Raw genomic sequence first — 22,947 nt, forward strand, 5'->3', positions numbered from 1 at the left:
ATACTGACGAAAAATCAATCAACAGATTAGAGAAAGACATTGATATGTTTCTGATGAAAAGTAGGATAAAAAGGAGCAGGTAGGAAAATGGAGTTGTGACCAAGATAAGATCAACCATGTTAAACAACAGAGTGAGGTCAAAGTGCGAACTTCCTACTCCTGCTTGCTAATTCCTATGTTCCCGTACCTTTTCCGGGAGCCCTTCATATTCACCAGCACGAATGCTGGGCAATGTTCTCCGTCTTTCATCACGAGCTGCTTCTGCGTATAAATACACTGTAAGGAGAGTAAAGGGGCTGTTAGAATAAGCACAAGTTGCAGAAGCAGTGAGCTGAATTTTCTTTAGGAATGTCCCCCACCACCCAGCCTCACAAGGAGCTGCCCATCTTGTATTATGTCTCACAGTGAGTATGACAGTACACCTTCAAGAAACTCAGTAGTGGTGATGTTAGGAATGGCACTAAACAGAAAACCAGAGTTACATGTGGTGACGGACCATCTGTAATTATGGATGACTTTAAACTGCATATAGATCAGGCAAATCAAATTAATCAAAATACCATAGAGGAGGAATTCCTAAAGTGTATATAGGATGTTTTGTTCGGATTCAATCCATTGAGAAAATAACTACAGAACAGGTCATTTTAAACTGAGTACTATGTATTGAGAAAGGAAAAATTGGTAATGAGAGATTGTGAGCAATCTTTTGAGGAATACCACTACAATATGATAGAATTCTTCCCCAAGATGGAGAGTGAGGTCCTGACAATAGAGTCCTGAATCTTAATAAAGGAAGCTATGATGGTGTGAGTTGGCTGTGATGGATTGGGAAATATTACCAAAAGGAATGATGGTGGATAGGCAAAGGCAAACATTCAAAGAGCAAATGTGTGAACAATAAAAATTATTTACCCCTGTCTGGCAAGGGTGCAAAGAGAATAGTGGCCAAACCATACCTTACAAAGGAAGCTAGAGATAGTCTTAAATCAACTGGATTCAGCACATAAACACACTGGCTACAGGAGCAGGCGAGAGGGTAGGAATACTGCGTTGAGGAACCTCACCGCCTAACTCTTCAAAGCCTGTCCATCATCTACAATCAGGTAGGAAAACCTGAGGACTGCAGATGCTGGAGATAGTGCTGGAAAAGTATAGCAGGTCAGTCAACATCCGAGAAGCAGGAGAGTCACCATGTCAAACAGAAGCTCTTCATCAGGAATACAATAAGGTAGATGGGTTACCTCCAGGTAAGGTAAGAGAAGTAGGCAGGTAGTGCAGCAGTCTGCTGTGGCTATCCCCATCTCAAATACATGTGCTGTTTTGGAAAACGTAGGGGGTAATGGACTCTCAGGAGAATGCAGCATGAACAGCCAGGTTTTTGGTACCAAGAATGACTCTAATGTAATGAGGGGTACTTGGGTTCCAAGCGGTCGACTGTGATACGGAACTTTCCAGTCAGAGGCACAGACAGATATTTCTGCGGCCAGCTGCGAAAAATCAGAATGGTGTATTGCCTCCTGTTGCCAAGATCAAGGATGTCTCAGAGAGGGTGCAGAATGTTCTCAAAAGTGAGAGGGACCAACAGGAGGTCATTGTACACATTGGAACTAATGACATAGGAAGGGAAATGATTGGAAATCTGAAGGGAGAATATAGAAAGTTAGGCAGGAATTTAAAAATAGGCACATGTCGATTATTAGATTGAGATTGAGAAACAAATCTGTAAGAATAATAGGGTAGTTAGGGTTGGGGATTTTAAGTTTCAGACTGGGACTGCTATAGTGTTAAGGGTTTAAATGGAGAGGAATTTGTTAAGTGTGTGCAAGAAAATTTTCAGATTCATTATGTGGATGTACCTACTAGAGAAGGTGCAAAACTTGACCTACTCTTGAGAAATAAGGCAGGGCAGGTGACTGAGGTGTCAGTGGGGGAGCACTTTGGGGCCAGCAACCATAATTCTATTAGTTTAAAAATAGTGATGGAATAGGATAGAAAGGATCTAAAAGTTGAAGTTCTAAATTGGAGGAAGGCCAATTTTGATGTTATTGGGCGAGAACTTTCAAATTTGCAGCTGTGATCTCCAGCATCTGCAGACCTCATTTTTTACTCGAGAACTTTCAAAAGCTGATTGGGGGCAAATGCTCGCAAGTAAAGGGATGGCTGGAAAATGGGAAGCCTTCAGAAATGAGATAACAAGAGTCCAGAGAAAGTATATTCCTGTCAGGGTGAAAGGAAAGGCTGAATGCTGGATGACTAAAGAAATTGAGGTTTTTGTTATGAAAAGGAAGGAAGCATATGTCAGGTTTCTACAGGAGACATCGAGAGAATCCTTAGAAGAGTATAAAGGTGGTAGGAATATACTGCTTATCCTAGGACCTTACCATTAAATGTATAAGTCCTGCTCTGATTTGTCTTTCCAAAATGCAGCACCTCACATTTATCTAAATTAAACTCCATTTGCTACTCCTCAGCCCATTGGCCCATCTGATCAAGATCCCATTGCACTCTGAGGAAATCAGGAGAGCAAAAAAAGGACATGAGATAGCTATAGCAAAAAAGAGAATCCAAAGGGATTTTATAAATACATTAAGAACAAAAAGGTAACCCAGTAGAACAGCAAGGCAGCCTAAATGTGGAGCTGCAGGAGATGGTGAAAATACTAAGTGTTTACTATGGTGAAGGACATAGAAGATATAGAATGTGGGGAAATAGATGTGACAATTTGAAAAATGTCCATATTACAGAGGAGGAGGTGCTGGAAGTCTTGAAATGCACAAAAGTGGATAAATCCCCAGGACCTAATCAGGTGTATCTGAGAACTCTAGGGAAGTGATTGCTGGCTCCCTTACTTCCCTCCAAGTCCTCAAAGGATCCTTCCATATCCACCACAAATTCACCTGCACCTGCACACACATCATTTACTGCATCCGCTGCATCCGATGTGGCCTCCTCTATATTGGGGAGACAGGCCACCTACTTGCGGAACGTTTCAGAGAACACCTCTGGGACACCCGGACCAACCAACCCAACCACCCCGTGGTTTAACACTTCAACTCCCCCTCCCACTCCACCAAGGACATGCAGGTCCTTGGACTCCTCCATCGCCAGACCATAGCAACATGACGGCTGGAGGAAGAGCGCCTCATCTTCCGCCTGGGAACCCTCCAACCACAAGGGATGAACTCAGATTTCTCCAGTTTCCTCATTTCCCCTCCCCCCACCTTGTCTCAGTCAAATCCCTCAAACTCAACATAGCCTTCCTAACCTGCAATCTTCTTCCTGACCTCTCCGCTCCCACCCCCACTCTGGCCTATCACCCTCACCTTGACCTCCTTCCACTTATCGCATTTCCAATGCCCCTCCCCCGTCCCTCCTCCCTACCTTTTATCTTAGCCTGCTGGACACACTTTCCTCATTCCTGAAGAAAGGCTTATGCCGGAAATGTCGACTCTCCTGCTCCTTGGATGCTGCCTGACCTGCTGCACTTTTCCAGCAACACATTTTCAGCTCTGATCTCCAGCATCTGCAGTCCTCACTTCCCCTTGCTGAGATATTTGTATCATCGAGTCACAAGTGAGGTACTGGAAGACTGGAGGTTTGCTAATGTGGTGCCACTATTTAAGAAAGGTGGTAAGGACAAGCCAGGGAACTATAAACTGTTGAGCCTGACAGGTTGTTGGAGGGAATCCTGAGGGACAGGATTCACGTTTATGTGAAAAGGCAAGGACTGATTTTGTATGGTAAGTCATGTCTCTCAAACTTGATTGAGTTATGAAGAGGATTGATGAGGGCTGAGTGGTGGACGTGATCTATATGGACTTCAGTGAGGTGTTCACCAAGGTTTCTCCTGGTGAGAACCAGTGGAGTACCACAAGAATCAATGCTGGGCCACTACTTTTCATCATTTACATAAATGATTTGGATGTTATCATAGGAGGTATAGTTAGTAAGTTTGTAGACGGCACCAAAGTTGGAGGCATGGTGGACAGCGAAGAAGGTTACCTCAGAGTACAATGGGATTTTGATCAGATGGGTCAATGAGCAGGTGGAGTTTAATTTAGATAAATGTAAAGTGCTGCAATTTGGAAAAGCAAATCTTAGCAGGACTTATACACTTAATAGTAAGGTCCTAGGGAGTGTTGCTGAACAGAGACCTTGGAGTGCAGGTTCATAGCTCCTTGAAAGTAGAATCGTAGGTTGATAGGATAGTGAAGAAGGTGTTTGGTATGCTTTCCTTTATTGGTCAGAGCATTGAGTATAGGAAGTGGGAGGTCATGTTGCGGCTGTACAGGACATTGGTTAGGTCATTGTTGGAATATTGTGTGTAACTCTGGTCTCCATCTCTGTCCCTGTCTCCATCTCCATCTCCATCTCCATCCCCACCAGGCTGTGACAGGAATGAGATATTTATTTGGTAAGATTTGGGCGATCAGATTCTGGCTGATAGCAGAACAGATTGGCGGGCCGAATGGTTCAATCTTATTCTTGTGAGACTCGCTCATACTAATAAACACACACATTCACAGATATGCTCACATACAATCTCTCTCTCATATACACACATAATCTCACTTTAACTCTTTCACATTAACACACCCACTTTCTCACTCACATACTTACTAACACATGCTCTCCCTTTCTCTTTTACGTACACAATTGCACAGACATATGCAATCTTTCTTTTTCATTTACAAGCTCTCTTACACATACTTCCAATGACACCCACACACTCTCCCTCACACACAATTACACTAACATACACTAACTCCCACGAAAACACACACTCACAACACCCTCTCTTTCTCACACATAAATACATTCACAATACATCACAGTCCTTCTGACATTTGGGCCTACGCACAGACCTCCCAGTCCACATACACACACATACGCATATTCACCCACCCACCAGTTTTTGGGCCATCATCGTCCTCATTTGTTTTTCTCAAAAGCACTCACCAGGCACTTGCAGGTTGTCTGCAAGCCGTTTGCCGAACTCATTTGCACACCAAACACAATCAGCCATATCGACATTCCGGACTGGGATAAAGGGACAAACATCCAGACTACCTAGTCTGGGATGTTCACCTAAGAGCAAAAATTGTCAAATTAAAATCAAAGCAGTTTGGAGCTCTTAACCATTCAAAGCTATGCATTTGGAAAAGAACAAAAGCAATATTAAAACATTGATTCAAAACAGGAGAAATTCAGATTAATTCCAAGTTAGAGATGGGAATTTTCAATTCTCAAATTCTGAATCACTATCACACTTATGATGTTGTGATTCTACGACTCTTGTCCAACAAAAGAGAATCTAACCATTGTCCTTTGACATTCAATGGCGTTACCATTACTGAACTCCCCCACTATCTGCATCCTGGGGGGATTTACCATTGACCAGAAATTCAATTGGACTACTAAAATAAAACAAAGAATTGTGGATGCTGGAAATCTGAGACAAACAAGAACAAATTGCTGGAGAAACTCAGCAGATCTGGCAACATCTCTGAAGAGAAAACATTGTAAATGTTGAGACCTGTGACCCTTCTTCAGAACTGATAGCAGCTCGGAAAAAGAACTGTTGACTAGGGATGGGGAACAAAGGTGTGAGCATACAGATGCAAAGGGAGCCCAGAGACAGAGATAAGACAAACATGGGTAGATAAGAGGAGTGTTGCTCTAGTAAGCCAGGGAAGAAGAATGGCTAGATAGGTTCTGCTGTAAAGTGACAATGGTGACTAGGGCCTGCCCCTCTGACACCACATGATTGAAGGTTGCCATGGACGCAGGTGGTATATTTAATGAGGTGAGCAGTGGAAACTGGTTTGAGAAATAAACTCACAGTCCAACAGAGAGAACCTTCCAACCAGCCTCCTGAAAAGGACAGCTCATCAAAATATGGGAGGATTCAACCTGCTGTGTGTATTTCAAACCACATTTAATGGTCTAAACCTAAGCCAACACACTGCTTAAGGTAGAGCCACATTGAGCTCGGTTTGCTGAGTGAGTGTAAACAGAGCCATTTAAATCAATACACCCAATGGTGCAGGAAACTTATCCTGAATTAATCAAAGACAGGATAGGTCACTATTATCTCACAAGATTTGTTGAGGGTCACAACTCTGCGCTGAGGTACAGTCAGAGTTTATCACACACACTGTGCTAACCACAATTTGTTTCAGTTTAAAGTAAGTTATTAGATAAACATTGCACTCTTGTGCTTACACTTACATACATGTCGATGTTGACAGACTATGAATTTGGGTCCACAAGATTGTGTGGAACAGGAATGCTAAGGAACACAGTGTTATTGGGAGGGTGGTGGGGACGGGTCAGTGAGGAGCAAACTCCAGGCTGCATTATAAACACTGCAGGGATTGCACGGAATTTGAGGAGAAGTCCTCAGTCCTCAACTCCTCCTTGAGCACCAGTGTGCTATTGACCAACCAGGCAGGCATCACTTGTCTGTTCTCCTCACAATTAGCCACCTGCCAGCTCACCTCTGTGTGTCGTCATGTCGATGAGGTCAAAGGCCACTTGTGCAGCATTCAATGCTCCCTCTACCACAGCCTCGGGAGAACCAACAAACGTATACACCGTCCGATTAGTGGAGGGACCAGGATCCACATCCAACAGAGAGCAGCCATTAGTCCGTGAAATAGCATCAGCGATGGCATCAATAACCTAGCAGTGAGGATTCAGGAAAGGCCTTATTCAGACAGCGGAGAGGAACAGTTACAGGTAAAACACTTTAAACAACAATGTAGAGACTGACAAAACCTGAAAGAGATACTAATTGGGCACATTATCTCGACAAATCCAGGACACTCTAGTTGGCACCTTGTATGTAATTATGATGCCAGATGATGTTAATATGGATAAGTCCAATCCCAAAAGGAAAATTGGCTTGACAGAATTCTTTGCTTTTGTTTTGAGGCAATGTTTGCAGACAGCTGCAAGTGCAGACAATTACCTACATGCGCTCATTCAGGAACTGGCCTGCACACGGATCCAAACATAATACACATCACACGTGACGTCATGTACAGGGTAATTCATGCAGTTTGGAAGTGGGTGTTGATATATGGATATGGGTGTCTGGGTAGGGGTGTGCTGTGGGTAGGGGTGTACTGTGGGTAGGGATGTAGGTGTTAGTGTGGGGGTATGGTTGGGGGTGTGGGCACGTGCATGTTGGCTTGTGGGAAGGGATGTGGATTTGGGGCTGAGTGGGTGTCTCGGTGTGAGTGTGGTCTGTGTAGAGAGGTGTGGGTGGCATTGGGAGACAAGGCAGGTTCTTGGCTCAGGAGGCCCTCTGCCCCTCTGTTTGTCTTTGTCCATGCTCCCTCCCTACTTCGTTTCCTCCCCCTACTCCACCCTCCCTCCAACTTCCTCCTTAAACCCATGTCCCTCCCAATTGTCTCCGAGATGTTGATGCTACTTCCCAAGTCTGGATTTCTGCACCACACACCCCCGCCCTTGCACTCCCGTTCTGACTCTGAGGGAATTGCCCAGGAAGTTGAAGATTGCATTTGAAAGTTCCTCAGCGCCTGTAACTCTCAGAAATTCTCCATTTAAATCAGAGAGTTTAGAGGGTTCACTGCAGTTAGACAAACAATTAGATAATTAACAACCTTCTCTAACTCCTAGGTAACTATTAAACTGAAGCCTCGACTTACACAGGTTCCTTCCAATGATATCTTACCTGACTCCTTACATACCTTGGACCCTGACCTGACACTGTCCTCACCACTTGGGACATGAAATCCCAAAACCCACCACTGGACATGGCAACCTCCCCTCTTTCTGCAGTAGGCAACAGCCCTCTTTTCCCTCTGGGTCCTGACCAGCCCCTCCCTCCCCCTCAGTCCTGACAACCCACTCTCCTTCTGTGGCCTGACAATCCCCTCTCCATCATAGAATCATACAGTACACAAGAGGCCTTTCAGTCCATCAAATCTATACTGCCAAAAATATACCGTACTATTATTTACATTAGTCCCACTTTCCCGCATGAGGCCTATAGCCTTGAAATTTATGGCACTTCAAGTGCTCATCTAAGTGCATTTTAAAGGTTGTGATGTTTGTTGTCTCAACGTCCATTTTGGGCAATGCATTGTACATCTCCAGCCCCCTCTGGGTGAAAGACATCTTCGTTACATCCCCTCTAAATCTCCTGCCTGACTTGACACTCCCTCATCCTCTGAGACCACACACACCTCTCCTTCTCGATCTAGAAGAGGTTTTAGGAGGACAGCTTGTAGAAACTTCAGTCGATTGGTGAGGGCAATTGTCCTCCTTTGACCAAAGAGAGAGAAGAGATTAGATACAGTTGATTAAATGTTTTGATTAATCACTAGCCTTCAAAAAGAAATTGGATATAAACATGAAAGGGAAGAGATTGCATTGGGAAGTAGCAGGAAAATAGGACTAACATTTCAAAAGAGCTGGCAGGGTGTGATGGGCTGAATGATCACCAGTGTCATGCTATGCTGGGATACTCCAGTACAAGAGACAGGGATCAGTGGGTGACAAAAAAAAGAGAAGAAATTCTGCCCATTTCATGTATTCCCAACTCAGCAAGCTAATTGGTCTGAATTCTGAAATCCACCAATTTATTTTGGAAGCTGATCTAGGAATCATCTCTTGATAAGCAGCAGCTCCTCAGCTTCAACTAATGCTGGTCTTACTGTGTCTTCAGATTGATCTCTGAATGTAGTCCTGGTAAGATAGCTGGTAAATTACTGAGCAACCATTAATCCCAGCCTTACCTCCTTATTCTGCCCGTTGGAGAAATTTGGAACACATTCCACAAGCCGGGCCATGATTTTCCAACTATCCGTCAATTCCTGCAAAAAAGGAGATCAGAATAAACCCTCCTCAGAGGATGGTTGCTAATTCACTCTGCACTCACAGCTATTCATTATGACAATACTTACCTTTAATGTGTGTGTGTATATGTGTGCTCACATTACAGCCACACTGACCTTTTTACAGTCTATCAATCAGTTACTAGAAGAACAGGATCCTGACACAACATCTGATTGACCAGATTAGTAGACACCAGCACTTAAAGGGGACGCAACATGTGCCAAACTGCAGCATTAATTACTTCACTTTTGAGTTGGTCTTTCATTTATATTTTACTTTTGCCCTTTGTCCCAGGGTAGGATCTGAGGGACGCATCAAGGATCAGAGAGCTCTCATCAGCTCTGATGAATAGGCATCTAGACTCAAACCATTAGCTTGGATGTTGCCTGACCAGCTGTGATCACTAGCACTTTTTTTTAAGGTTAGGTTCCAGCATCTGTAGTAATTTGCTCCTACAAGGATCAAAGGGACCTTGGTGGTGCATTTAAAATGGTCCCTTAAGGTGTCAGGAACAGGTGAATAAAGTGGTCAAAAAGTCAGATAGTATACTTGCCTCCATTAGCTGAGGTATAAAGCTACAGAGGAGGAACTATATAAGGTCACAAATCACAAGACACCATGTTATAGCCCAACTGATTTACTTGAAATCACAAGCTTTTGGAACCCTGCTCCTTCATCAGACTCCTTCATAACTTCACCTAACATTGGTTAGTCCACAACGAGAGTATTATGTGCAGTTCTGGACGGCATATTGTAGGAGGGATGTGATAGCACTGGAGATGGTGCAGAGGAGAGTTACCAGGATGATGCGTTTCAGTTATGAAGAGACATTGGATAGGTGGGAACAAAAAAAAAGCTAAAAAATCTCAGCAGGTCTGGCAGCGTCTGTGGAGAGAAATCAATTAACATTTCAGGACTATGACCCTTCCTCAGTATTGATGGTAGCTGAGAAGATGTTGTTCTTTATGCAGAAGGAAGGATGGAGGTACAGGATGAGGAGTAAATGATACATAGAAATAAAGCCCCAAGAGAGGGAGAAGAACAGTTGGACAAAGGCGTGCATAATGATCAGGCTGGAGAGGTTATCATTAGCTGTTACTGGGGATTGTTAATGGCTAACAATAGGTTGTGTTTAATAGCACTCACTCAGCCTGTTTGTTAGCCCCTCCCCGCTGATCTTCTGCATAAAAAATGACATTTCCCAGCTTCTATCAGTTTTGAGTAAGGGTCACTGTACCTGAAATGTTAATTTTGATTTCTCTCAACAGATGCTGAGTCAATAAAGTGTGGTGCTGGATAAAGCACAGCAGGTCAGGCAGCATCCAAGGAGCCATCTCAGGCAGGACCCTTCATCAGGACTACTGCCATGCCTGTTGATATTTTCCAATAATTTGTTTTGTTTCTGATTTCCAGCATCCAGAGTTCCTTCGGTTCACCTTGTAACGATGGTGTTGTTTTCTTGAGAGCACAGAAGATTAGAGGGGACAGGGCGGAGATGTATAAAATGATGAGGGGCATAGATAGGATACACAGGAGAAAAAAAGCCTTTCTCATTGGTAGAATGATTAGTGGCCAAGAAGCGTAGATATATGGTAAGGGCCAAAGTGGAGATATAAGGAAAAATATTTACCCATTGGATATGCGCAATGCTGGCTGGCCGGCATTTATTGTCTGTCCCTAATTGCATTTGAGAAGGTGATGGTGAGCTGTCCCCTTGAGCTACTATAGTTCATCTACTGTAGGTAGACCCAGAATGCCCTTAAGGTGTAAACGCTATGATTCCGACCCAGTGACAGTGAAGAAATGGCAATATATTTCCAAGTCTTAATGGTGAGTGGCTTAGATGCTAACCTACAGATAGTGGTGTTCCCATGTAGCTGCAGCCTTTGTCCTTCTAGATGGTAGAGGTTGTGGGTTTGGAAGATGCTGACTAAGGAGCCTTGGTGTAATTACACAATGCACCTTGTTGATTTGGAAGGTGGCACACACTGCTGATACTGAGCATCAGTGGTAGAGGAAGTGGATGCTTGTGGATGTGGTGCCAGTCAAGTGGGCTGCTTTGTCCTGGAAGGTATCAAGCTTTTTGAGTGTTGTTGGAATCGCATCCATGTTGGAACATGTGGAATATTTCATCAAATGCTTGGTCTTGTAGATGGTAGACAGGCTTTAGGGAGTCAGGAGGTGAGTTACTCTTTGCAAACTTCCTCGTCTCTGACCTGCTCTTGTATTTATCTGTTGAGTCCAGTTCAGTTTCTAGTCAATGTAACGCCCGGGAGGTTGATAGTGTGGGGTTCAGTGATGGCAACACCACTGAATGTCGAGGGCGATGGTTAGATTGCCTATTGTTGGAAATGGTGTGGTGTAAATGAGGTTGTAGCACAGATCGAAATTGGCAGGTATGATGTGGTGGGCATCACGGAGATGTGGCTACAAGGGGATCAGGATTGGGAGTTGAATATTCAAGGATATACATCCTATCGAAAAGATAGGCAGGTGGGCAGAAGAGTTGCCTTATTAGTAAGAAATGAAATCAAATCAACAGTAAGAAACAGAGTAGCACCGGATGGTGTAGAATCTGCGTGGGTAATACTGAGGAACTGTAAAGGTAAAATAAACCACAGTTGGATTCCAAACAGTAGTCAGGAGCTGGGGCACAAGATATATCAGGAGATAGAAAAGATGTGTAGGAAAATTCAAAGTTACAGTGATCATGATAGATTTCAATATGAAGGTGGACTGGGAAAATCAGATTGGTAGTGGATTGTAAGGAAAGGAATTTGTGGACTGTCTATGAGATGGCGTTTTGAAGCAGCTTGTGGTGGAGCTCACTAGGCAACAGGCAATACTGGATTTAGTGTTGTGCAATGAGGCAGATTTGATATGGGAACTTGGTGAAGGAACCTTCAGGAAGCAGTGATCATAAAATGGTTGAATTTACTCTACAATTTGAGAGGGAAAAGATAGAATCAGAGGTTACAGTATTACAGCTGAATGAAGGCATTTCCAGAGGCATGAGGGAGGAGCTGGGTAGAACTGACAGGGAGAGGAGCTGAGCAGGAAAGACAGTGGAACGGCAATGGCAGCAGTTCCTGGGAATAATTCAGGAGACAGAGCAGAGATACATCCCGAGGAAAAGAAGGCATACTTAAGGGAGGATGAGGCAACCATGGCTGATTAGAGAAGTCAGTGATAGCATAAAAGCAAAAGAGAAAGCACATAATGTGGCAAAGGGCAGTGGGAAACCAGAGGATTGGGAAGCTTACAAAGACCAACTGAGAGCAACAACAAAAAAGAAATGGGGGAGAGAAGATTAAAAATGGGGGTAAGCTAGCCAGTAATATAGAGGAAAAAGTGAGGATTGCAGATTAGAGATCAGACTGCTGGAGATCAGAGTCAAAAAATGTGGCACTGGAAAATCATAGCCGGTCAGGCAGCATCGGAAGTGCAGGAGAGTCAATGTTTCGAGCATAAGCTCTTCATCAGGAATGTGTCTGTATGGGGAAGGGAAAGTTGCCAAGGAGAGATAAATAGGAGGGGTTTGGGACTGGGAGCTGGGAGTGCAATGGTGATAGGTCAGAGCAGAGGGTGAAGCGGATAGGCGGGAAGGACAATGGACAGGGAGGGCAGTTCAAAAGCTGAGTTGGAAGGTTGGATCTGAGATAACACAGGGCGGGGAAGATGAAGAAACCTGTGAAATCGATGTTGATTCCGTGTGCTTGGAGGATCCCAAGGTGGACAATGAGGTGTTCTTCTTCCAGGCATTGGGTGGCTAGAATCTGGTGGGAGAGGAGGCCCAGGATTTGCAAGTCCTTGGTGGAGTGGGCAGGGGAGTTGAAGTGGTCGGCCACAGGGCGGTGGGGTTGTTTGGTGTGTGTGTCCCAGAGATGTTCTCTGGCATGTTCTGCAAGTTGGCATCCTGTCTCCCCAGTGTAGAGGAGACCACATTGAGAGCAACTGTCACAGTAGATAAGGTGTTTGTACAGGAAAATCTGTGCCTGATGTGGAAGGGTCCTTTGGGGCCTTGGTTGGAGGCGAGGGGGGGAACTGTGGGTGCATCTCTTGCGGTTGCAAAGGAATGTACCAGGAGTGGAGGGTGGGTTGATGGGGGTCATCGACCTAATGAGGGAGTCGCAGAAGGAACGGTCTCAGTGGAATGCTGACAGAGGGGGGAGGGAAATATATCTCTGGTGGTGGAAGTGGCAGAGATGATACATTGTATACAGAGATTGATGGGGTGGAAGGTTAGGATCAAAGGATTCTATTCTTGTTGTGGTTGGAGGACTGGGGTTCACGGGCGGAAGTGTGGGAAGTGAAAGAAATGTGCTGGAGGGCCAAGTTGAGCACTTGGGAGGGGAAATTGCATTTCTTGAAATAGGAGGCCATCTGGGCTGTTCTGGAGTGGAATTAGTCCTCCTGGGAGCAGATGCAGTGGAGGCAGAGGAATTGAGAGTAAGGGATAGCGTTTTTACAGGAGGTAAGGTGGGAGGAGGTGTAGTCCAGGTAGCTGTGGGAGTCAGTGAGTTTGAAGTCGGTCCGTGTGGAGTTGGTCAACAGAAGTGGAGATGGACAGGTCCAGGAAGGGGAGGGAGGTGTCCAAGATGGTCCAGGTGAACTTGAGGTCAGGGTGGAAGGTGTTCGTGAAGTTAGTGAACTGTTCAACCTCCTTGTGGTACTGTGAGGTGGCACTGATACAGTCATTGATGTAAGGGAGGAAAAGGTCGGGAATCGTGTCTGTGTGGCTGCGAAAGATGGACTGTTCCGTGTACCCGATGAAGAGGCAGGCATAGCCTGGGCTCATGCGGGTGCCCATGGCTACCCCTTTGATCTGAAGGAAGTGGAAGGATTTGAAGGAGAAATTTTTAAGGGTGAGGAAGTTCAGCCAATCAACTCCCCCTTCCACTCTGCCAAGGGAATGCAAGTCCTGAGCCTACTCTACCACCAAATCCTAGCCACCCGACAACTGGAGGAAGGATACCTTATCTTCTGCTGTGGGACCCTCCAACCACACAGAATCAGTGTTGATTTCACTGGTTTTGTCATTTCCCCACCCTCCCCCCATGTTATCCCAGATCCAACCCTCCAACTCAGCACCACGCTCTTAAACTGCCTTCCCTATCCATCTTCCTTCCAACCTGTCTACTCCACCCTCCACTCTGACCTATCTTCATCACCCCTACCTTCATCTACCTATCACATTCCCAGCTACCTTCCTCCTAGCCCCACCCCCTTTCATTTATCTCCCAGACCCCGTGGCACTCACCCACTCTGTTAACACACACTCGCGACACACATTCTGGATGAAGGGCTTATGGTTGAAACCTCGACTCTCCTACTCCTCGGATGCTGCCTGACAGGCTGTGCTTTCGCAGTGCTGCACTTTTTGACAGTAATATAAAGGAAGACTGTAAGAGCTTCTTTCGATATATAAAGGGCAAAAGAGGGACAAAAGTGGACATTGGGCTGCTGAAAAATTAACCTGGAGAAACAGTAGTGGGGTAGAAGGAAATGGCTGAGGAACTGAATAATTATTTCACCTCAATCTTCATGGTGGAAGACACAAGTAATATCCCAAACATTTAAGAGAATGAGGTGACAGAGCTGAGTATGATGGCCATCACCAAGGAGAAGGTACTGGAAAAACTGAATGGCCTGAAGGTGGATAAATCACCTGGACCAGATGGACTACACCCCAGAGTTCTAAGGGAGATAGCTGAAGAGTGGAGGCCTTAGTGTGATCTTTCAGAAATCACTACAATCAGAGAGGGTTCCAGAGGACAGGAAAATCATTAATGTGACACCCCTGTTTAAAAAGGGACTAAGGCAAAAGACAGAAAGTTACAGACTGATTAGACTAACCTCGGTCTTGGGTAAGATGCTGGAATCCATTGTAAGGGTTGAGATTTCTGAATACTTGGTATGGTAAAATATGGCAAAGTCAGTATGGTTTCATCAAGAGGAGGTCATGCCTGACAATAATTCTATAATTCTCTGAGGAAATAACAAGCAGGAAATAACAAACAAGGAGAGCCAATCGATGTTATCTATCCGGACTTCGAGGAGGCTTTTGACAAGGTGCCACGCAGGAGGCTACTGAGTAACATAAGGACCCTTGGTGTTAGAGACAAGATGCTAGCATGGATAGAAGCTTGGCTGTCTGGCAGAGAGCAGAGGATGGGGTTAAAAGGGTCCTTCTCAGGATGGCAGCTGGTGACAAGTGGTGTTCTGCAAGGCTCAATGTTGGGACTATAATTTTTCATTTTATACATTTCCAACGTGTCATGTTGTAGCTGAACAGAGCATTGGTGAGGACACTGTGTACAGTTTTGGTTGCTCTGCTATAGGAATGATATTATTTCTTTGGAGAGGGTGCAGAAAATATTTACAAGGACGTTACTGGGACTGGAGGGTTTGAGTTATAAGGAGAGGCTGGATAAGCTAGGACTTGTTTCACTGGAACATAGGAGGTTGAGGGATGACCTTAAGGATAAGGGAATACCATAAGTCTTTTCCCTAGGGGTGATAGTTCAATACTAGACAGCATAATTTGAAGGCGAGAGAAGAAAGATTTAAAAGGGATGCGAGGGTAACCTTTTCACATTGACAGTGGTTTGTATGTTGAATGAACTGCCAGAGGAAATGGTAGATGCAGGTACCGTTACAATATTTAAAAGACATTTGGACAGGTTTATGAATAGGAATGTCTTAGAGGGATTTGGGCCAGATGCAGGCAAATGTGAATAGTTCAGTATGTGAAACTTGGTCAGCATGGTTGAGTTGGACTGAAGGGTGTGTTTCCATGCTGTATAATTCTATAATCCATAAACAATCTAGCTGAAGGAACTGAGGGCATTCTGGCTAGGTTTGCAGATGATACAAAGATAGGTAGAGGGACAGGTAGCATTGAGGAGGCTGCAGAAGGATTTGGACAGGTTAAGAGAGTGGGCAAAGAAGTGGCAGATGGAGTACAACATGGAAAAGTGTGAGGTAGGAAGAATAGAGACATGATGTATCTTCTAAATGAGGTGAAAATTCAGAAGTCTGAAGTGCAGAGACTTGGTCCAGGATTCTCTCAAGGTAAACTTGCAGGTTGACGCAGGAAGACAAATGCAATGATGGTATTTATTTTGATAGGACTTGTATACAAAAGCAAGGATTTACTTCTGAAGCTCTATAAGGCTCTGGACAGACCACATTTAGAATATTGTGTGCAGTATTGGGCCCCATATCTCAGGAAGGATGTACTGGCCCTGGAGCGTGTTTAGAGGAAGTTCACAAAAATGGTCCCAGGAATGAAAAGCAACATATGAGGAATGTTTGAGAACTCTGGGTCTATACTCGATGGAGGTTAGAAGGATGCGGGGTGATCTAATTGAAACATACAGAATACTGAATGCCCTGGAGTGAATAGATGTTGGGAATAGATGTTGGAATGCATGGGTGGCTCAGTGGTTAGCACTGCTGCCTCTCAGCACCAGGGACCCAGGCTCGATTCCAGCCTAAGGTGACTGTCTGTGTGGAGTCTGCACTGTCTCCCTGTGTCTGCATGGGTTTCCTTCAGGTGCTCCAGCTTCCTCCCACAGTCCAGAGATGTGCAGGTTAGGTGAATTGGCCATGCTAAATTGCCCATAGTGTTCAGGGATGTGTAGGTTAGGTGTATTAGTCAGGGGTAAATGTAGCGTAATAGGGTAGGGGAATGGGTCTGGGTGGGATACTCTTCGGAGGGTCAGTGTTGACTTGTTGGGTCAAATGACTTGCTTCCACACTGTAGGGATTCTCTGTTACATGTAAAGCAGTAGACATAGAGAGAGAGAGAGCAGTAAATACATAAATCAGTAAATATATTCTGACAATGGGACTCACACCCTTCCTCCCACTGGGGACCCTGCTTTATGACAGCCAGTCTGGAGAACAAAGAACACTACAGCATGTTTTGAGATCATGAAAGAAATGGTGTTGGAGCTCTTGAAGAGCATTGAGGTGGATAAGTCCACAGGGCCAGGTTATTGAGAGAGGCAGGAGAGGAGTGTGCTGGAGCCTTGACCAAGATCTCTGTCTCCTTGCTAGCCACGGGAGGACCAGAGAGTGGCTAATGTTGTTCCTCTGTTCAAGAAGGGAAATAGGGATAATCCAGAAAACTGTAGACTAGTGAGTCTCACACCAATGGTTAGGAAGCTGTTGGAGATAGGATTTATGCATATTTGGAAAAGCATGGCCTAATTAGAGACGGTCCGCATGGTCTTGTGTATGTCTTATTAACTTGATTGAATTTTTCAAGGGGATGATAAAGATGAGCTCATAAAGATGAATATACAAAGAATGGAGGGATACTAAGGGCAGGCACATGGGATTAGTCTAATTTGGTGTCATGTTTGGCACAACATTGTGGGCCAAAAGGCCTGCTCCTGTGCTGTACGTTCTGTGTTCTATAAGAAGGTCTCAGTGGAGACATGAGGCTCACTAAGTATCCAGTACAGCTAAAATATTTGCACTCAGAACTGGTAACAAACACTCCACTGGTTAGTACCTGCTAGGATTTGTCTTTTAAATCCAGATGGGTACAATTTACCTCATGTCAGTTAACCCTTTCAGATGCCATCTGCCTTATACAACTGCTTGTCACCCGCTATGTTCTCGCCGATTATTTGCATGTCTCCTTCTGTCCTACTCCTCCCTCATCATCTCACATGTTGGAAAATAACCCATCAATACCCACCCACCACACTCATTTAGTTGCTCCCCCTGACAGTGCCACTATTGCGAAGCGCCTTGCAATTTTTATGACACTAAAGGTTCTAGATATCATTGTTGTCTTTCACAAATGCCTTTCACTGTACTAGAAGATACACTTCAGGAATCCATGTTGGTTCCCAAGTAAGAAACTGTGATGGCAAAAACTGAGGAAGTGATTTCTTGTCCAGAGAACATATTGTCCAGTCAATAACTGTTAATCAAAAACCTAGAGGTCAGTCTTTTGACCTTTGTCCTGTGATGTTGATAATGGATCAAAGATTAATCACACTGCCTAAACAGTAATCTTTATTTTGAAAATAGGAATCTTTGTTTCATTACAACACTCACTGTTGGTTCAAGTGAAATGTTAAAACTGAACTTTGCTCTTCATGTACAATCGGTGCTTTAAGTAGCTATTATGACTGCTTCCTTGACAAAAGAAAAGGAGTAATATTCATACTATTTGACAGCCACGGCTCAATTCTTGAGCATGAATGTAAAACTAACTAACTAATGTGCAAACTAGCTTTATCTATAATGCGGAGCAGACTTGAACTGATTAGTCTGATTATGCTCCATATCTTATGGTCTTATCTGAATCTACAACCTGAAGGTCAATTGTTAAAGATTGCAGGCGGACTGTTTCTTTATAACCTGAAGCACATGGCAGTTGAATTACATGACCATCAAACTCCAATTGTTTCTTGATTCTATGACATATTCCTGCCACAGAAGTTTATAAGATCATGAGGGGTATAGATGGGATTAATGGTAGGTGTCTTTTCCCCAGAATGGGGGATTTCAAGATGAGGGTTCACATTTTTAAGGTGAGAGGAGAGAGATTTTAAAAGACTTGAGGAGCCTGTGCAATGAGGAAGTGGTGGATGTGGGCATAATTACAATGTTTAAAAGGCATTTGGACAAGTATATGAACAGGAAAGGTTTGGACGGTCATGGGCCAGGAGCAGGTAGGCGGGACTAATTTAATTTAGGATTATGTTCAGCATGGACTGGTCAAACTGAAGGTTCTGTTTCCATGCTGTGTGATTCTACGACTTGATGAAGTAAGCACAAAATACTGTGGGTCCTGGGTGTTGAAAATAAAAACAGGATTTCCCATTAGTTCTGGCTGCATCTGGAGAAAGAATCAGAGTTAATGTTTCAACTTCTCTAGAACTGTAAGAAGATCAGGTTATATCCATTAAAACCATTAGATATGTGGGCAGAAAAAGTCCATTCAGCCCATTGAGTCTGCACCCCTATCGATGAGATCATGGCTGATTTGATAATGCTCACTTTCCTGCCTTACCCCCAGTTCCCTTGATTCCCTCACCGAGAGGAGGAACGCAGAGAAAGAATTATCTGGGATAGGTAGAGGGTAGGAGAGATTAAAAGATAGAGCTGTCATGGATGGACAGGCAATGGGATTGGTAATATTTGTGGTAAAGAAACAAAGCATTGTTCTAGAGTGTGTGTGAATGGCAGAATAATGAATGGCTTCATCCAAAAACACAAGGAACAATATTAAGACCGCAAATGACAATTAAACAGAATTGAAATGGGCAACAGACTTAGTGGTCTGAATTTGTTGAACTCAGTATTGTGTCCAGAGGCTGTAAAAGTACCTGAATGCAAAATGAGAAGCTGCAATGTTTTCATTGGACCTGATCTGATCAGGTGCACCCTGGAACTCTGTGAGAAGCTAGAGACGTGATTGCTGGGCCCGTTGCTGAGATATTTGCATTATCAACTGTCAATGGTGAGGTGCTGGAAGACTAGAGGTTGGCTAATGTGGTGCTGCTATACAAGAAACGTGGTAAAGAAAAGCCAGGGAACTATAGACTGATGACCCTAACATCAGTGGTGAGTAGTGTCGAAGAGTGTGGTGCTGGAAAAGCACAGCCAGTCAGGCAGCATTCGAGGAACAGGAGAGTTGATGTTTGGAGCATTAGCTCTTCATCAGGAATGACAGTGAGCAAGTTGTTGAAAGGAATCCTGAGAGATAGAATTTGCATGTATTTTGATAGGCAAAGACTGATTAGGGATAGTCAACATGGCTTTGTGGTGGGAAATCATGTGTCACAAACTTGATTCAATTTTTTGAAGAAGTAACCAAGAGGATTGATGAGGGCAGAGCGGTGGATGTGTATTTGGAAAGGTAAGGACTGATTAGGGATGGTCAACATGGCTTTGTGCGTGGGAAATCATGTCTCACAAACTTGATTAAGTTTTTTGAAGAAGTAACAAAGAGGATTGATGAGAGCAGAGTGATAGACATGATCTAAATGAACTTCAGTAAGGCATTCAACAAGGTTCCCCATCGGAGACTGGTTAGCAGGGTTAGATCTCATGGAATACAGGGAGATCTAGCCATTTGGATACAGAACTGGCTCAAAAGGTAGAAAACAGAGGATGGTAATGAAGGGTTGTTTTTCAGACTGGAGGCCTGTGACCAGTGGAGTGCCACAAGGATTAGTGCTGGGTCCACTGCTTTTCGACATTTATATAAATTATTTGGATGTTAGCATAAGAGGTATAGTTAGTAAGTTTGCAGATGACGCCAAATTTGGAGATGCAGTGGACAGCGAAGAAGGTTACCTCCATGTCAAACGGGATCTTGATCAGATGAGCCAATGGGCCGAAGAATGACACATGGAGTTTAATTTAGATAAATGTGAGGTGCTGCATTTTGGAAAGGCAAATCAGGCAGAGCGTATACATTTATTGGTAAGGTCCTGGGGAGTATTGCTGAACAAAGAGACCTTGGTGTGCAGGTTCATAATTCCTTGAAAGTGGAGTCGCAGGTCGATAGGATAGTGAAGAAGGTGTTTGGTATGCTTTTCTTTACTGGTCAGAGTATTGAGTACAGGAGTTGGGAGGTCATGTTGCGGCTGTACAGGCCATTGGTTAGGCCACTGTTGGAATATTGCATGTAATTCCAGTCTCCTTCCTATCAAAAGGATGCTGTGAAACTTGAAAAGGTTTACAAGGATGTTGCCAGGGTTGGAGGGTTTGAGTTATAGGTCGAGGCTGAAAAGGCTGGGGTATTTTCCGCAGAGTATTGGAGGCTGAGGGTTGATCAAGGCCTACAGCATGGAGACAGGCCCTTTGGCCCAAACTTATCAATGCCGACCAAAATGTCCATCCACGCTAATCCCATTTCCCTGCATTTGGCCCATATCCTCCCAATCCTTTCCTGTCCATGTATTTGTCTCATGCCTTTTAAATATTGTTACTGTGCTTTTCAGAGCAGGAATTGCTTCTTACACTAATTGCTATATACTAAGACTCACCTGTGAAAATAAATAAACAGCCTCACAATACTGCTGTGAAGTAGCTGCATGGACCAGTGGTCTCCAAGGTAGGATGTATGGTGAAAGATTAATGACTTATTTTTTTGCCTGTATATCTGAGACATAATGTCACAGGCACCAGGGAATACCTACCTCCTCCCAACTCTGTTAAATGCCATGTGTGCTCAATGAAGCTTGAATTCTCCTGTTGCACTGACACAAATGAACTTCAAGCAAATAAATATGTATCAGAGAGAAGGCTGTGCACTCCTTGAAAAACAAATCAAAATTGAGCTGAGGGACTTGGTAGAGAAATGCAGATCATAAAATGGAGCAATGAAGGTTAAATAAAGTCACTGCCTGTAAGAGTGGTCGAGACAGAAATCTTCCTAAATATTTAGACATGCGCTTGCAAGGGCTACCAAAGACCTATCTGTGATGTAGATTCCAATGATTCTAAAAAGGCAAACAAGGCACTGCATTTCATCCTGAGGTCGATAGAATTGAAAACCAGAAAACCTACATGAAACTCTGATTGGACCTCACTCACAGTGCAATGACATCAAAACCGAGAAGTTATGGAACAAAAACATTGGACCAAGGAGCAGGAGTAGGCCATTCAGCCCCTCAAGCCTGCTGTGCAATTCGAGATTCAGAATCAGTCAAGATTCAAACATTAATATCCTTGAGCTCATGTCTCAATCCTTCCTTAATTTGGCAAAGTTCCATTAAATCAGACACTTAACATTTATTGTTTGCTCATCTTTTTCTGGTTTTGAGTGTTCGGAAACAGTTTATTTTACCCTTTACTTTAAAGGTAGAATTAATACAGAAAATACTAATCTCCATAAAGTGCTAAATAGGGTGTGTTAAAGTCTAAATAAATAGATAATTACAAACTTTTACAAAGTTAACTCTGGTCCAAATGTTGCATTTATTCAATTATGAACAAACCAACAGTGTACTATCTTGTCTTATTCAACCATAGAAGTCTGGACCTGAAATTACTCAGTTCTATAGCTATAAATCTAAAACGTTAGGTCTTTGTCCTTACTCTGTTCGCAATCCCATTTCTTAGTCCAAATATGTTACATCCATGGCTTTTCCATCACCTATCCTACTGTTATTTCCACAAAGAATTCTCATAAATTTGTTGGAATGATTTCCCCTTCATGAATCCACGCTGATGCTGCTTGATCATATTATATATTTCTAAATGTTCTGCTATTACATCCATTACAATAAACTTTACAGATGTTAAGGTGACTGGCCAGTAGTTGCTTATCTTTTGACTCCTTCCTTTTTTCAAATAAAGAAATAAGGAAGTTTTCCAATCTGCTGGGACTCTTCCAATTCTAAAGATTCCTGCAAGATCTCTATGAATGTATCCAGTATCTATGTAGCTACTTAATTTTAATATCCTGGGATATATCCCATTAGGTTTGGGATTTTTATCAGGCGTTAGCAACATCAATTTCCCTAGCACTTTTTCTGTGATGATAGTTTTGCATTTTTTTTCCTCTCCTCCTTTTGCCCCTTCATTATTTAATATTTTTGGAATGCTATTAGTGTCTTCGACTGTGAAGACTGATATAAAATATTTATTTAGCTCCTCGACCAATTCCTGGTTCCCCATTATTATTTCCCCTGCCTCACTCTCCGAAAGGTCTATGTTAATATTATGGTCTTTCACTTCCTTTTGATATATTTAAATATGATTTTACGATTAACCTTGATATTACTTGCCACAAAATTTATTTTCTACTTTTTTATTTGTCTTTTAAAAAAAACTGTTCAATTGTCTGGCTGACCCAATAGGTTCATAGCTCCTTGAAAGTGGAGTCGCAGATAGATAGGATAGTGAAGAAGGTGTTTGGTATGCTTTCTTTTATTGGTCAGAGTACTGAGTACAGGCGTTGGGAGGTCATGTTGCAGCTGTACAGGACATTGGTTAAGCCACTGTTGGAGTATTGCGTGCAATTCTGGTCTCCTTCCTATTGAAAAGATGTTGTGAAACTTGAAAGGGTTCAGAAAAGATTTACAAGGATGTTGCCAG

The 22,947-nt window shown here is 43.5% G+C and overlaps 1 protein-coding gene across 1 annotated transcript in view; it reads right to left on the reverse strand.

The window, feature by feature from the left end:
* The window catches only part of ftcd (formimidoyltransferase cyclodeaminase), a 41,568-nt gene extending 32,746 nt beyond the window's left edge, over positions 1-8,822 (reverse strand). The window contains exons 1-4 of the mRNA XM_060828171.1: positions 8,769-8,822; positions 6,501-6,684; positions 4,960-5,088; positions 188-276 (exon numbers count right to left, since the gene is read on the reverse strand). Of these exons, the coding sequence (XP_060684154.1) occupies positions 188-276; positions 4,960-5,088; positions 6,501-6,684; positions 8,769-8,822 (456 nt within the window). The remainder of the gene's footprint in view (positions 1-187; positions 277-4,959; positions 5,089-6,500; positions 6,685-8,768) is intronic.
* Between the last annotated feature and the right edge of the window lie 14,125 nt (positions 8,823-22,947).

This window comes from Hemiscyllium ocellatum, chromosome 7 (genome assembly GCF_020745735.1).
Source record: "Hemiscyllium ocellatum isolate sHemOce1 chromosome 7, sHemOce1.pat.X.cur, whole genome shotgun sequence".
NCBI classification, from domain to species: domain Eukaryota; kingdom Metazoa; phylum Chordata; class Chondrichthyes; order Orectolobiformes; family Hemiscylliidae; genus Hemiscyllium; species Hemiscyllium ocellatum.